The 17,037-nt window shown below is 37.4% G+C and overlaps 1 protein-coding gene across 1 annotated transcript in view; it reads left to right on the plus strand.

The window, feature by feature from the left end:
* The window catches only part of rttn (rotatin), a 44,990-nt gene extending 28,663 nt beyond the window's left edge, over positions 1-16,327 (plus strand). The window contains exons 32-49 of the mRNA XM_088401518.1: positions 1,622-1,699; positions 2,385-2,586; positions 3,774-3,874; positions 3,954-4,041; positions 5,395-5,596; positions 6,038-6,128; positions 6,248-6,398; positions 6,694-6,831; positions 7,516-7,715; positions 7,780-7,885; positions 8,603-8,700; positions 9,322-9,399; positions 11,580-11,706; positions 14,305-14,498; positions 14,753-15,020; positions 15,562-15,665; positions 15,922-15,991; positions 16,088-16,327. Of these exons, the coding sequence (XP_088257644.1) occupies positions 1,622-1,699; positions 2,385-2,586; positions 3,774-3,874; positions 3,954-4,041; positions 5,395-5,596; positions 6,038-6,128; positions 6,248-6,398; positions 6,694-6,831; positions 7,516-7,715; positions 7,780-7,885; positions 8,603-8,700; positions 9,322-9,399; positions 11,580-11,706; positions 14,305-14,498; positions 14,753-15,020; positions 15,562-15,665; positions 15,922-15,991; positions 16,088-16,167 (2,376 nt within the window). The 3' untranslated portion in view covers positions 16,168-16,327. The remainder of the gene's footprint in view (positions 1-1,621; positions 1,700-2,384; positions 2,587-3,773; positions 3,875-3,953; positions 4,042-5,394; positions 5,597-6,037; positions 6,129-6,247; positions 6,399-6,693; positions 6,832-7,515; positions 7,716-7,779; positions 7,886-8,602; positions 8,701-9,321; positions 9,400-11,579; positions 11,707-14,304; positions 14,499-14,752; positions 15,021-15,561; positions 15,666-15,921; positions 15,992-16,087) is intronic.
* Positions 16,328-17,037: the final 710 nt, after the last annotated feature.

The raw sequence follows: 17,037 nt of genomic DNA on the forward strand, positions 1-17,037 counted from the left end.
TCTTCTTTTGTTACATGTGCACAACTAAACAGAGTTGTTCAGAAACCCTAACAAATAACCACAGTGAACCCCCACTATTCAAGTCCCATCTCTGACTAGCAAAAAGTGAATAATTGACAGCACCTTCAAAAATGTTTCAATAGCTTTTAGGTGGCACATTTGTTTAAATGAAGCTCAACAACACACTTCAATATAGGTCCTTGCCACTGCCGCTTTTATTGCTTTCACGTGAGCATAAAATCAACACATACATTGCGATTTTAATCTAATAACAGCTTCCCAAGAAATTAATGAATGCAAATTCTCAAATGCCAATCTTGTGAAAATGTGGGGATTCATTGTATTGCTGTTTCCTATAATACTGCATTCTAAACAGCAGTTCTTAGATTGGGGTAGGAGTACCCCTGGATGCACGAGAAGGGTTAGATTTTGATAGTCTTTCTGAAGGTATTACCATTTCTGATTTAATGCTTTCTTAACACATTGACAGGAAAAATATGTTTTTATTTTCAAATTAGGAGCATATTATAATTAAAATATAAGCAAAAGATTGCTAAATAGAGTGAATAGTTACTCATTTGCAAAATGTTGCATACCTTGATTTTTGTTAAATTTCATACAGATGTCCATGTTTGATGCGATATTCGATCAGATATGTCAGGAATTAAACTCATAATTACATCTTATTATTGCAGGTACCAGCAAACATTTAATGCTTTCTTACTGAACTGAAGGGAACAGTTTTGTTTTTCTTCGCCATCATTCCAAATGTCCCAAAAATAAATAAATCAGACGCAAATTTACATTGTAGATTCTCACTGAAGGCATCAAAATATTAATTAACTCATGTAGAGTTATGTACTCAACAAAAAAGGTCAAATTACTGGAAACTTGTTTTATATGGTAGTTTCTTCAAAGTAGCCACCCTTTGCGCTGGTTACTGCTTTGTACACTTGATCTTCAAGACTTAGTCGCATGAAATGGTTTTTACTTCAGCGGGCTGCCTTATAGGGTCAACGAGTGGAATTTCCTGCTTTATCAATGGGGTTTGGACCATCAGTTGTGTTGTACTTAAGTCAGGTTGATACACAGCTGACAGCCCTATTTGACAATTGTTAAGATTCATACTCTGTACAACTGTTAAAATTCATACGATGGCAAGAAACCAATCAGATAACTGCAGAAAAAGGAGTGGTCACCATTACCTGAAGAAACTATCCTCTGAATTCCAACATAAAATACACTTATTACCTCTACTGACAACATTTGTCTGTTATCATACCTCCTACTGTGTTTCACAATGATCTATTGAGCGGTAGAAAATTCTAGCTTACTGCTAAGCCTTTATTACTATTTTTAGTCCATTATCTTTTTTGTTTGTTTGTTTGTTTTTTCAACCAATAGCTAAGCGTATAGACTGAGAACATTTGTTCTTCAAATGTTATTTTTCATTTAGTTGTGTTGGTAGATAAATCATGTGTTAGATTCTCAGCATTCACACAATTTATTTGCTTTAAGAAACATAGTCATGTACTGTCAGATAAAAGCAGGTAGAGGGCGGTATTGCTAATATATTCAGACTTAAAAGTGTGTTTTGTTTTCATTTCTTTCTGGTTTGCAGGCTGCGTTTATCCTGCAGAACCTGCTGGTGATGCCCATGCCTGCCAATGCACAAGAGGCCAACGACTTACACTGGCAGGTCAGCAGCTCTGCCAGCTAGTTAAAAAGCTTGCTGCGGACCAGGAACTGTTTTTTATCATTGTGCCTCTCTATTTTTCCCCCCCTCTTCTTTGTAGCCTCAAACCTTTTATTCAGAACTCCCTTTTCCTCGCTTGTTGAGCCCCACAGGGTTCAGAGCAAGGGGAATTGCTTGAATTGATGCACTGTTGGGTTCTCAGGACCCCCAGCACTCCCATCAAAGTTAGAATTTTTGTTGGAAGATCAATAACATCTTTTTGGATCATTCTTTTAGAGGGGGTGTTTATACAATGAAACAAATAAATGAATAAACCATGACCTCTGTCAGCTCTATGTGTAACAAAAAGAAAGATATGAAAACATCACATTCAGCACATGAGATACCGTTCCATTCTTGTGTTTTTTTTTTTTTTTTAAGTGGCTGACTTATGTTTTGCTTGATGTTTTACAGTTAACGTTTAGCATTACATTTTGATGACAGTCCATTGAGGTTTTTTTTTTTTTTTTTGAATGGGGCATAGTGAGCTCATGAACAGAGCATCTGTGCTTTAACCGGCTTTTCTTGTGTAGTAGGCTTTATACAGATCTCCAGCTTCCTGCCACATTTCAGAAACATATATGTTAATTAATTAATTTTGTTGTTTTCAAAATAATAATGCTTATCTTTCTGTTTGTCTCTTCACCAGCACCTTTGCGTTCACAATGAGGTGTCTGGTGTGTCTTTGGTGGGTCTTCCTGCGCTCCAGGCTCTGCTTTACCACTGTCAGTATTTCCAGCACGTTGCGCTGTCTGCCACTGCCTGTTACAGAGGCAGGTACACTTTTCACCTTCAAAAACTTGTTGCTGGGGCTGCCAGTCAACAAGTGCCTCAAGATGGTGCTTCTATTGGTAGGTTTTAAACTTAGTTTGACCTTCGCTGAACTCAATAAACATTTACACCGGTCAATGTTTAGTACGTTTTACGTGGAAAATTACAGCCTCATGATGTTCAAAATATTCACAGCATGGTGAATAAGTTCCAATTCTAAATGAACCCAAAAATGTATGGCTCAAACACCTTTTCTCACTGTCATTTTTCAAACTATTTAGGAGCTGTAAAATGATTAAAATGTAACAAGAAGGGATGGAATGAGGTACACATTTTACAAGACAAATTTTTTGCAACATTTGTAATGTACTGTAAACCAATGCCTAGCATACATTTTTGAGTTTTCTTTTTTTTCTTTTTATTGAGCAAAGAAAATGAACAAGCGAATGTTCAAATGTAAATATAAAAGGATACAAACTGTCTTATCTGCCAATATTTTACTACAGAGCATGGATATCAACTCACAGGTGATTTGAAAGAAATCAGAGCATTCTGTATTGCTTCTATAGAGCTACAGCTCTTGAGTATTTATGCATTCGAATAGAAATGAAATAAAATAAGACTTTTTTTTACTTAGTAAAAAACAAATATAAACACTGAATCAAAACAACACAGTTACCGTTAATTATGCATGACTATTTTTGTATATAATTTAAATTTTTGTACATTTATTTTTTTCATTTTGTCAATCAACATTTCTTTATTTTACACAAATATACACAGATTTTAGATGACTCTTTAACCATAGATAATGGTCAATGAAACAAAGTGACAACCACCCTGATTTGTTCAAAAGTAATCAGTACGAACGGCAACTCTCAGGCTGTCAGCATCAAAGCGAGAATTTGCATCTGTAATTTGCATGAACTGTTTCTTGAAAAGTAATGCGACTTCTCCGGAGGGCTAAATTTTGGCTATTGACACAGTACAGAGTCAAAGTAATTAAGTCCTTTTTTCGCACCTTGAATTAGGAATTGAACATGATTTTAGTCCAACCAGGTGTTCATTCGTGACTCCCCGAGCAATAGTTTTTGAGTCAAGTTAGTCATTGTCGTGACATGCTTGCGGAAAAAAATAAAATAAAAATAAAAACATTTGGCTGTGTTTTACTGTCATGCAGAGTCGTACAAGATCTCGTCCAATCCCCGGTATCACGCATGAACATTACGTAGGAATCTTGGCTAATGTGCACTTTGTACTTGTCCAGTGTTGGACAATTCGCTGCAGTTTTGGAGAAGTGCCGCGGCAGCAGCACCGAGTGCCAATTCCAGCAGACCCCCCAGCTCCTTGTCCACGTCAAGCACCATGGTTCACTTTCTCTTTTCTGCTCAATGTACCCCCACCAACACACTTATATTTTAACTCAAAACCATGTCAATTATTACAGATAAGAGGTTCAGCATCCGAGATCTCCAGGGCTGCTTCCCCCATGAGCTTCACAGGAGAGGCTCCTGCTAACAGGCTAAGGGCGCAAGGTACCACTGAGTGTGCAACTTTGAAATTCATGAAAATGCTATTGTATTTTCTTTTGTCAATGACTAAATAGTTAGGGAAAGAAAACATTAAAATAAAACATCGTCCATCGTGTCGCATTTTGCTAGGTTTTGTATTGGCTTGTTAAATGAGGGTCTTTGTTGCTATTGTAAGCTATCGCTGGAGTCGCAGTAGGGTGCTTTGCATTTATGTAGTAGGCTAAACTTGAGCTGTGTATGTTGTAAGCTCCTTACAAAAAATGTATATCACTTTTATCAAAGGTGCCGTCATCAAATCAGAATACAGAAAACAGATTTAGAGGTTAAAAATGAGATGCGATTAAACAAAACAACACTTCAAGTTATTAAAGGCATATATAATCTGTTTTTTGACACCCCTAATTTAGTTATTTATATAGTTAAGTGTTGGCAAAACAAATGAAAAACCAAAAGACTGGTAAAAAAAATATTGATTAAACTGTAAAAGTCAATGTAAATATTCTAAAATGTGCTTCAGTATGAAAGCTAAAAAACTAACTTTCATTAACTAGAATTAAAATGTTTACACAACCCCGTTGGGGAGCCAGGTTTTCTTGATAAAACAAAAACTAAATCATTTTAGTATAATTTTGTATAGTATAATTTAGATGCATCTAGTATAATTTAGATGCATTTTTAAAATCTTTTCCAGGTAGGAAGCATAAATAGACAACTGAGATAATGTGGTTTCACAATTGTGCATGTCTACTCATAACTATTATAAGGCTTTCAATATTTACTCTGGAGGTTCAGGAACCACTCTCTTTTTCCTCTTTTTCATGCTAAATGGCTGTGTTTAAAATGAACACTCAAATTAGTCACATTATTGATTCCAATTTTGTCTTTGATTATGGCTTCAAAAATGTGTCTTGGTCTATTTTTTCAGATTATAAAAATTTTGCAATTTGAACAGTGTGTGTTTTGAAATTGGCTTATATATCTACTGTAAATACAATACCAATTTTAGTAACTTGATACAATGACCAAAAAAATCACTGCACACAAAATTGGTATTCACTTATTATCTTGCATAGTGGTTATTCAGAGAGGACAAAACACTGAATGCAGTTTTGCTGACAGGATAATCCGGACTGAATTGACAACAGGTTCATGAGCAAAACAGAAAAACCAGAAAAACATAAAAACAACAAACATCTTTAGTGGTATTTTCTTTCAGATTAGACACAAACTCTTTGTATTGGCCACAACAGTAGATAAGTGTCTTAAATAATGCTTAAATAATACTAAGAATGGAGAATGTATGTTGTTTTGTTTTGTTTTGTTTGTTTTTTAATACATATACTCCATCTCTCTTAGGCCAAAGTGACATTGAAACCAGCAACTCTGTTGCCTCGCAAGACCTCCAATCATGCCAACCCTCATCCACGCAGCCTGTCGTCATGGTTACTCCTGACCTTCTTGTGGCCCACTGTGGCCTGCTGATGAATTTGCTGGCCATCCTGCCAGATTTTACATTGACAGCTATTCAGCAGAACCAGCTCTTGCGAGTGTTGGCAGGGTAAGAGGTCACTTACATGTTAAATAAACCTTGTTTGTGTGTGTGTGTTGGTGTGTGTGTGTGTGTGTGTGTGTGTGTGTGTGTGTGTGTGTGTGTGTGTGTGTGTGTGTGTGTGTGTAATGTAAAAAAAAAACATTGTATGTCTGCACAGCTATCTCACAGCCAGAAGCGCACAACACTAATGTAATGCCATGACTTCGTTGATGTAGAATGATGAGCAGTGGTTTAGTTTTAATCAAAAGTGCTTGAGTTTGCGGCTGAACAAGACTTAAGTATTTACAGGCTGTTAGACTGCTTCAGACTCCAGATTAGCACTGAGTGTGGGAGTGTAATTGTGGTATACTGTACGCTTGCTGTAAAGTGACGATATTTTGAAAAAATAAAACACGACAAAGTGCGAAGTGTCGAGGAATACAATTTATTTATTTATTTTTCTTTTAGCTTGGTGGCTTTTGGACCAATTGAGAAATGCCTCAGTGAAATGAAGGCACCAAACATTCTTCCTGGAGAGAGGGAAGACCTCAAGAGTCAGGTGACAATCAAGAGACGTTTTTAGCTTAAACAGCCTTTATTTGAAAATTGTCTTTTGACACTTGCCATTTGCAATCAGGCCTCTGGATTTAATTGCCTTTTTCTTTTGTGTATGCACAGCTCGTCACGCTTCTTCACTTACTGTCTGGTTTCTCCAAGCTGCTGCAGTCATGTGTCTCACTTAACCAAGAGCTGATTAGCCAGTTGGACTTCCTGAAGCAATTGTTGTCTGACCTTGTGGCATCCCTTACCCTCAACATAACTGAATTAGGTGTGCGCTTTATTGTTATTATAAGCTGTATTGCTATTTATGTCCACACCTTTGTCGCTTTAGCCACAATGAAGTATTCATTTATTAGATTGTGGAGAATTATTGTCACATTTATAGCACAAAACAACACAGTGAAATTCTTGCTCACCTCAGCGAACAGAAGAGGGCAGCCACGGTGGGCGCCATCATGCTAGATGTATATGTATATGTATGCATATTGTGGTATATTTTGAGCTGTAATGCTGTTAGACCTGTTAGACCATTATTTGCCATAACGTCACATCTTTACACCCAGATGCAGATACGCGGGACACTGTCCTTGCATCCTGGGTGGATGTGTTTATACTTGTGGCTACTCTGGTGAAGAGGGACAGTTTTACTGTGTACCCTTCTGTTTCTGCTGCGCTGGGGAGACACTGGCGGATGTTCACAGGTACTATTATACCCCCCCCCCCCCCCCCCTCTCTCTCTCTCTCTCTCTCTCTCTCTCTCTGTGTGTGTGTGTGATAAAAGTAACACTATCTATCTATCTATCTATCTATCTATCTATCTATCTATCTATCTATCTATCTATCTATCTATCTATCTATCTATCTATCTATCTATCTATCTATCTATCTATCTATCTATCTATCTATCTATCCATCCATCCATCCATCCATCCATCCATCCATCCATCCATCCATCCATCCATCCATCAGGAGCAACTGGGGGTTCAGTGTCTTGCTCAAGGACACTTAGACATGGTCTTGATGGTCGGGGGATCGAACCCATTCGGCTGGGAGATGACCACTCTACCTATATATATAAGGCAAAAGGCATAATTGGCATGCCTTCTCTCACTATTCACGTCCTTAAACCACCTCAGCTCCTCATGGCTCCACCAAATAGATGGCACAACAGGGACTTTTAATGAATCCAGTAAAAGATGAACATCAACCCTTTTTTTCTGCATTCATCTCAGGGTTTATTTATGTTTTTTTGGTGTAGATGGAGTGATCTTTCAATGTGCAATATCACCTTATGAATAAATATTGAATGAAGATGTTTCACTACTATCATTTGTCTACATCTTATTAATTCCAGGCTTTGTTCTTCCTTGATTTCTTGTCTGCAGGAACACTTTCGTTGTGTGTGCAAGAGAGGTTTGTGGATCCTCACTTGCACAAAGGAGCTTTAGACTTCCTTTTCACCATTTTTGCAGAAGAAACAAAAAGACGAGGAGTAGTCAGGCCTTTGAACTCAGACCTCAGTGCCACATTAACTGACGTGCTCAGTGGTCCATCAGCAAGCCAGCTTTGTGATGTGTTGCTGCAGGTGAGGAGCAGGACGTGTGGTCATTCTTCAAAAAATACACACACTTTTTTTTTTCTTTTTATAGAGTTTTGAGAGGCGGACTCTTCAGGATCCACTTAAAAAGTTGACAGCACAAGCTTTGATGGCTCTACTGGCCAGCAGCGCTGCAGCACAGAACCATGCTGCTACAGGTAGTATGCCTTTCTGTCACACAATTTTTCTGTTGCTATAAAATCTGTAATGCGGCATTTTTTATTGTCAAACCATTTATTAATGAACAGTACAATAAAAATCTAGTAAAATCACACATTAAAGTGTGTGTTGATTTGAGTGCTATCTAGTAGTGAAATAAAAATTAATTCATTTTAAAAACCCTCTTTTAGGCCTGAAACCAGTCCTCAATTTAGTGTTTATTGTGAGTGTTGTTCCCGGTGCCTAAAGTCATGTTCAATCACAATTTCATGGTGCTAACAAACAATTAAATTGACATTGACATACGGCACCTGTTACTGATGCTTACTGGTGGTTTAAGCACAAATAATGTTAAAAACTCTCTGAGAAAACATTTTACACATGCTTCAAAATCATTGTAAATTCTTAATTCACCACTTGATGTCGCTAAATTTTACATACAGTACTGTACCTTTAAGGCTGAGTATTTTTGTACTACTAGGTTTCCCTCTAAAATATGTTTTTCTTTTTGAAGTTGTCATGCTATAGGTCACAATAATGGTATAAAGTTGAAATGATTCATCTTAGTCTATTTTTGACATTTTCACAAAACCCTGCTATTTTATTAGCGGTATGTGAAATTCCGCTGTATGCTCTATTTATGTAACGTGTGTGAACAAGGGTGTAAATGTGTTGCTTGATGTGTGCGTGCATTCACGTGTGCATGCTTGCTGCAGCTGGATTAATTGACAGCTGCGTGGAGCAACTGAAGCAGACTCAATCTCAGCTCAACCTGGAGTCAGTCAGAAGCGGCAAGCCTTCTCACCGCAAAAAGGTGAGCCTAATAACTGACCATTTCTATAAAGTTATTTATTGTTTCCCAACCAGAGTTGAGGTGTTTAGACTCTCTCGTGTAATTCACATGTTGAGAGAGCATAACAGACACAATATCAAAACAGGAAAGTGGGAATCTCCAAATATCATAAAAAAGACATAATAGCTCACGCAGTCCCATAAATGTAGCTGCTACTACTTTTTTTCTTGTTAAAACCGTTACTAGATCATTTAATAGCTCCTATAAACCTTATAGTCCACTCAATTTTGTTTGCAATGGTTAAACCTCTGCATCCCACCTTCAAGATGTTGTTTTCCTAGATATTATTTCTTTTTTTATTGATTTATTTTTTTTTTTAATTTCATTTGAACCCTGCTATTTATGGGGCATAAGGAGTGACATTCATTGATAGCATTAATACACAAGTATAATATAAATTTGTACATCATATTATTGTACTTATCGTTTAAAATATTTTCATTTCTTTTCTTTTCTTTGTTTCCGTTAGGATTTGTGTGATTCTATTACTATTGTGAGTTTTGATTGTCCATAGGTATTTAGTTTGCAAATATGGTGTGCACCCATGCAAGTGCTTAATTTGACTCTCTCTTCTCACTTCAGGAAGAGGGCTACTTAAAGGAGGTTAAGCTGACGGTGGAGCTCCTGCGAAGTGCGATCTACCACAATCGGGAATGCAAAGTGAGCCTCTGTGTCTTGCCTTTTAATTCCCCGCTGCTAATTGGTTTCAAATGGTTCCTCTGAGTACCCAACGCTGTGCTTGTAAATGAGGCTCCAGCAGGCAGCTATTCAGTGGTGAATCTCCACTGACAAAGATTTTGTTTGTAACATCTTCCATTTCGGAAATTAAGTTTACCGCATCTTGACTTGTTTACAGGGATCTAACAAGTCAGAAGCTCTCTATAATTGGACTGTAACTTCTGAATATTTTAAAAGCCAATTTAACCAACCATCCCATTTATAATCTTATCAAACAATCGAGTAATTGTCCCAAATAATGTTGAATTTGAGTTGATGTGAGTGGATATTACTACACATGATTTATTATCTTTTATACATATGAATTTTTAGACACTAACATATTTTTTCCTCTGCTAGATATATAATAATGTAATCCTTAGAGCAGGGGTGTCAAACTCAGTTTTTAATTGTAGACCACATTGTAGTTAGAATTTCTGTCAGAGGGACGGTATGACTGTGAAGTCAAATGAATTTTAAGGGTGTTTGTCACTCATTTACCTAGTTTTCAAATCAGAGGCTGACAAAATCTTTTTAAAAGAGGGTTTGGCAACAAAAAAATGATTGTTTTTTCTTCACAAATTTTTAAAAGTTGAAGACAACTTGCTAATTTGGTATTATAGCCAGTAACTTGAAGTCAAATCAGCATTTCGTGGACCACGTTAAATGATATCGCGGTCCAGATCTGGACCCAGGCCTTGAGTTTGATACCCATGCCTTAACTCAACTGGAGATAACAAATTATGAACCAGAGGATAAAAATCAGTGAAATAAAAAAAAAAATACAAGACTTTTTACATTTATAACCAATTCCACATTACTCACCAACAAAGATCTTAACGGTAAATAAATTTAAACAAATTTGAGACCTACAGTAAAGTAAGCCAAGGGTACTCAATCAGCATTTTGTGGCTCCTGAACTGTCTTTCCAAGAGCAGAAAAGAGCTGGCATTCTCTTAGCTGTTGTAATGCCATAAACCATACTTCACTTTGCAGTGTACGCTTGGCCAATATGTTCTTTTGTAAGGTTGGCAATGCAAAAAAAAAAAAAAAAAAAAGGGGGGGGGGGGGGAGTTTTCCCTTACTCTGTTTTGGTTTTGTCAGCATTTTTATACCAGCACTTCTCTCCATGCCAACCATCAAAACACAGCCTGTAGAATAGACCCCAAAGTCATTCATGGTTAGGGAAAAATGTTGAGCGCTATAATTTCAGGTGCATTAAACATTATTGCTTTTTTGTTCATTTGTATATTTTGTTTGGTTCACGTAGTTTGCGCAAGGGCAATAACGTCATGGTGACTGGCAAGAAGCAGTAGGTGCCACTCAGTCTGTAGCGCGGGATTATAAATTTTGTTCGGCTGTGTGCGTCAATGACAAATTGAGTAGCGTCACACCAAGTATCGTTTAACTCAATTATTTTTAGAGAATGTTAAAACAACCACTGCCGCATACAAAGTCCTGTTCATGGAGCAAAAATTAGTCATACAACAACAAAGATGTTCAAAAAATAAATTACTAACCTAAAACAGTACACACCACAAAACACTATGACAATACTGAGTCCCATGCTGTGTTAAAAGCCCCCCAAAATTTGTTTAGCAGGACATAGAAGGAAATTCAATGTTTTTTTAAGGCAGCTGATACAATGAAAATCGCAAAGGCCCAAAATTGAACGCTTATTTGTCTCAGCGGAATTTGTTTTCAGTGTAAAAATTATAATTATGTAATATAATTTGTAAAAATTATAATGTATTGATTGCTTAGTCAGCTACTTTTACTCTTGCTACCATGTGTTGTGCACTTTTCACTACAGAATAATACAGGAAATGCTATTTTGATTGTGAAAACGTTGCTAATGAAGGGTTAGCCCCACTACTCGTATAAACTTGTGTAAACGCTGTAAAAAAGTGTGTATGCTGTATTTAATATGCACTTTGCATATTTAGAAGCTTGCCCTGCTTATAAAAAGTTACATTGGTTTAATCAGTGTGCCCAAAAATTAAAAAAATCATAATTGAGGCAAAATTATTAAATGTATTCCATATATTGTACCATATAAACCTGCACCAAAATATACATCCATATGTTTGTGCATGAGGGCCTTGTGTTTTCCATTTGTGCAGGTGCTGGCCAAAGATACATGCCTCACAATGGTGTTGCATAACCTTTGGCCTTGGCTTCTATTGGACGACTCCATCCTGGAGGCGGTGCTAGAGCTCCTCTGCGTCTACACAGCCGACTGCCCCACAGGTTTCTATATGTCTTCTGTGCTTCGCGTTTGCCCAATGCACCCATTGTCCACCGCAGTCACCACTGAGCATTGTGCGTCCCAGTGCAAAGATCAGCTCTCCACAATGGCCGCAGTGTGACGAGGAAAAGGTCTTGCTGTGGTGTGCGACAGAAGGTTTCATACCAGAGGGAGATGATTTTTGGAGCCTCACTGTTCTGCCTCAGTAATTAGTATTCCAGTTTAATTGGAAGTCTGAACGCCGAGAGGCTTGTAAGAAAAAGGGAGTTTTTCGGGAGACGAAAAGGCGAGATTCACAGAGAGGAAACTGGGAAATGTTACTTTGATAAATAGCTTGTGGTCCCTTTGATGTGCATGCGGAACGGCACTTGTGCAATGGAAATCGGAAGTTTTATTTGCAACACTTTTGAACCACTTTCCTGGTGTTGTTTCGTATCACGATTCCTTTTTGATTGGCACGCTTCCTCAGCGGGGGCCAGCACTATAGAACCCCCCCCTGCCCTCCTTATAAGCGCAGAGCTCCGAGGCATCGAAAAGCAACAAAGTCAGCCTGTACTATTTCCCCAAAGGTGAAATGAACAGCAGGTTGTGTTGAGGCTGCGTGCGGTTAGGCTTAATGTTACACCATCCGCCCTCCGGCTACCATTTTTTCTCCAGAGACAAAAGTGAATATTTCATCTCAAGTCTTTCATCTAAGCCCTTGTTTGCAGTCAGTTTGTTTTAATCTGTGCATACTTTGACATATATGGTTTTAAGCAGAGAATAGTCCAAATTAAAAGGATGAGAATCTGCATAATAATGTGGGAAAAGAAAATCATCCACGTTGCATGGGTGCAAATTATGTATCTGATTGTCGCAAATATATCCACAGTGAATTTATTTTTATTTTTTATTTATTTTTGACCGGTGTTGAAATAACCTGAGGCTACTATTAATATATACATGTTACTTCACCAACAAGCCACATAGTTGTCCAATAAGCAGCGGCATTCAATAAATCCTTTACCTGCCTAAAAAATTCTTACATCATTCATGAATTAATCAATCAATTATTTCTTTTAACATATGATCGTTTAGGATAACCAGCTTGCTATTAGGTCGGTGATCACGTCAATGCAAATAATTTGCATTTACTGTGTTTTTTCAAGTTTAACAAACCAGCTCAAAGTACACTATTTATTACATGATGTATAGTATGTATAATATATACATATATACAGCGTATATAATACCGTACATTCTATACACAACATAACTAAATATACATTACATCGTTAAATTAAAAAGTGTATCATTTAAAAGTAGTTACAATGTTATGTATACATTTTAAAGGAATGAAATAAGCAAGAAATAAATAGACAACTAAAATCACTAAAAGTGTACAGTGCAATAACTAAATTTTGAAAAACATGTTTTTAAAAGACCTTAATTATTGCTATGGTGATAGAGCATAGTGTTTATAGTGTTTAACCTGAATTTAAAAGCATATCTACTTCTTTGTTATTTTAACATATATTAATTCATACTATTTACTCTAATTCCAAAGTCACAACACTGTAACCAACACAGTAAGAACAATAATCAGTTAATATGTATGACCTACATAACTGCATCAAAATTTACAGGCGATATGTTATTAATGAGCTTCACTCAGGGTTTTTGACTCGCTGCAAAGATTGAGTAAATATTTTGTCTCTGTGCAGTAGTCATCCTCCTGTTCTTTATTTATGACACGCGGTCAGACACCGTCTAGCTGTACAAAATGTTATGGTGTGGAGGGCAGACAGCCGTGCAGCCTGGCGGCTTTTTATTTTTTTATTTTTATTGTTCAGCAACTCTTTTGCGTTAAGACAAACAGCAACCAGCTGCTATCCAAAATGAGGAGGCAAGTAACACTGTATGTCTAAACCTTTGCTCTCACTTTGTTTTTCGATTTTAGCAGGAGTGCTAACTTATTTGATTTGACTTAACGGTGTGTGTAGTGTAATACAGTATTTCCCTGCTATTTGTATGGGATATGCAAATAGTAAAGTAACAAGTAGCTATAATTCTCCATAGATGCCACAGGGTTGCTGGAAATGAAACTTTTGGCCTCTCTTTAACCGAGTGGTTTGGCATCAAAATTGCACGAAAGTAGCTTTCATGTTAGATAGGACCTTAGTCTACGAGCCAAAACAGCAAATAGTTGTAAATTACAATTATTTCTAGCACATCTCTTCAAACATAATATTTTTAAAAAAGATTTATTTAGTTACTTCTCAGTCTCTGCCTCTAGACTCTTTATGTAAAAAGTGTTGTGATATGAGGGTTCTTCATTTTGCTTTATATTAGAAAGATTTGACTGGAATGTCAAGTCCAGCTCTCAAGCTGGCGTCCAGCTGTCTTCCTTCTGAGTCTAGTTTTACCTAGTTTTCTGTGCCTGAGTCAGCTTTCCGAGTCTAGTTTTGAAGTCTAGTTTGTAATGTTCGCTGTGGTTATTTTAGATTTTTTGTCTAATAAGATTATTTTTCCACTGCCATGTCCTGTCTGTCTGCTTCTTTGTCCAAATCCTTCTCCTCACATGGCAGACTTCTAACATTTTTTTTTCACTGATTTCCCAGCATGCAGTTCTGTATGCTGCATGGGTTCGGGTGTCGCACCAGGACCAAAAGGAAGTACAAATGGTTCTCTAATGCACTCTATCATGAGGTTGGCCTCTGGTGTTGCCCCTGACAACAGCGCCATCCAGAAGCTTTCCTTCTCCCTTCTGGCTAACTTGGTTATGTCCCGTGACTGCCGGGGCATCTTGCAGAAGGTAATGTTTGCACAATTAGGATTAGAAGGTACCAATATCTCTAAATTGTGCCAATATTACACTTATCAATGGCACTTGTGTGGTAGTGGTAGTGTGGAGTCTGACTCCTCAATTTTGAGTCGTCAAATTAGATTTAATGGGAAGAACTAAATCTGCTACATATACAGATTTTTTTCAGTGTTCAAGAAAAAAATGTCATGTCCATATTATAGGTGGTAGTAGGTGCTACATTTACTTGTTCTTTTCTCCCACAGAACAACTTCCTGCAAGGCTTCACCCCCTTGCCCAAAGTGGGGAGTGCAAAGGGCGCGGGTGTCAGCTTCAGTGCAGGCGGCTCGATCGGCCTGTGGCTCAGGCTGCTGGCCAATCTGTCGTTTTCAGACGACGGCCAGCAGACTATCCTCAGGGTTAGTGGAGCGCTGGAAGTGCTGGTGGATCTGGCCCTGCATCGACGCACAGCGCTGCTCACCCTTCACAACCTTTGCTTCTGCCCCACCAACAAGGCGCATATCGTTGCCAACGGTATGAAAAAGGGAGCGAGGGGATTCAAATTTGAGCTGATTATTTGCATTACTTGGTTACTTATGGTATCGTTTTCAGAAATTATTTATTCCCGACCGATAATGTATCTTTTAGGGCCCGAATGATTCACTGACTGGCCCATTTAATCGACCGATCATGGCCCTTCAAACATCGGCCAAAAATAACAGATCAATGCGCCGACATTTATCGTTATATAATATAACCAGTGTTGTAGTGCACTGTAACCTATAACTATTTCACTAAATAGCAATTAACATTTTGCCTTTCATATTACATAATTTCTAGCTTATTTTCAACTAACCAGACCTGAATTCATGCTAATTTCTTTGATATTAGTGTGGAAGAGGTTTGTTCTAAAATCAAATATGTGCTCAGTAACAGTTGGGAAAGACTGGTTTATTTTACTGTAACAAAGGGGTTAACAGACTTTTGTTTTGCCTGGCCTTTGTATGTTAATTTATTCATTTTGTGTGCTTTTTTTTTTTTTTTTTTTACTCCTTTTGCTATTTTTTTCCTCCAGACAAAGCTATGACAGTCCTCTTCTGTTGTCTGGAAAGTAAGGAGATGGAGATGTGCTGCATGGGAGCATCTGCAATTTGGGCATTGCTATACAATAACCAGCGGGTACACAAACACACACTCATATACACACTCACACACACGTGCGTCCGCAGTGGATGAGTTTGGGCTTTATCGCCAAGTGTAAATAAAAGCAGTAGCTGCATTTTCCTTTCTCGCCTGATAAATCTTTGAGACGGCTTTACAATGCAGCTGACCAGCATCTTTTATCACTGCATTATCAAGTCCTCATTATAAAAACTCTGCTGGTCTTTGACTTAACGAAAAATGTCCTAATCTTTCTTCCTTTTCCTCCTCCAAGGCCAAGAGTACTCTGAAGTGTCCTTCGGTTCGATTGAGGATAGAGGAAGCCCACCGTATGTGTAAGAAGGGTACGTGTTGGAGCTGATTCACACCCGCCACTCACTGAGCGACAATATTTTTACGAATCATTTTAATTTGTATTTCATTTTATTTCTATAACACAGATGCTGAGAACATTCAGGAGCCATTATACAACTACTTGTTGAAGTGTCTTGAAAGCCTATGTCAGTTGCTGAACACATGATTTCCATTTTGTGTATTGAACGTGTTATGTATCATAAGCAAATCCGTTCTTCTGTAATTAAATATTGCATGTAAATAGGATATAGTATTAGTGGTTAAAGGCTATTTTTAAATTCATAGTGCAGATTTTTATCCCTAAATAAAGTTTTACTGTACAATGATGGAATTAGAGTGAAGTGCTTTATTGATGCTGTGCTCAAGGGCAATAGTTGGCAACAACTGATTTAAATGAAATTGTTGTTAATGTTTTTTTTTTTTTGTAATTGTTATATTATTCTTTGAATTTCTTATTTTACATGTGTGGCAATTTTGGGCAAAATTGTATGAAGAAGTAATATTGTCTCTGAGATTAAAAAAGAAATACACCAAGCACCAAAATAAAATACGTAGAGAATAAAGTGATCAGCAAAGTCAAATTGCTGGTCAAATTCCAAAACATTTAAATTCCTTTGCAGGCCGCATACAGAAAAAAAGAAAAACATACGGACCACTTAATAAAGTAAAAAATAATTAAGTGTGCAAATACACATTGTCTGTGTCATAGTTGTCAAACTGCAGTCCTCGAGGGCCGGTATCCTGCATGTTTTCCGCTTTTCTCTCCCCAACACACCTGATTCAAACGGTTAGTTTATTACCGACCGTGTAGCTTGAAAATGATCATTTGAATCAAACGGGTTCGAAAAATGCAGCATACCGGCCCTCGAGGACTGCAGTTTGACACCCATGGTCAATGCAATGTAGATATTTTACGTCAATGCTTTCTGTTAAGAAGTAATGAAGCAAATAAGGATTTTATTTACACAATACCATCAATTTTTTTTTTTTAATTTCCTTATTTAGCGGCATTGCCAGCCATGTCAAAATGTATTTT

Source organism: Hippichthys cyanospilos, chromosome 19, assembly GCF_059441005.1.
Source record: "Hippichthys cyanospilos isolate Australia breed blue-spotted pipefish chromosome 19, RoL_Hcya_1.0, whole genome shotgun sequence".
In the NCBI taxonomy this organism is placed as follows: Eukaryota; Metazoa; Chordata; class Actinopteri; order Syngnathiformes; family Syngnathidae; genus Hippichthys; species Hippichthys cyanospilos.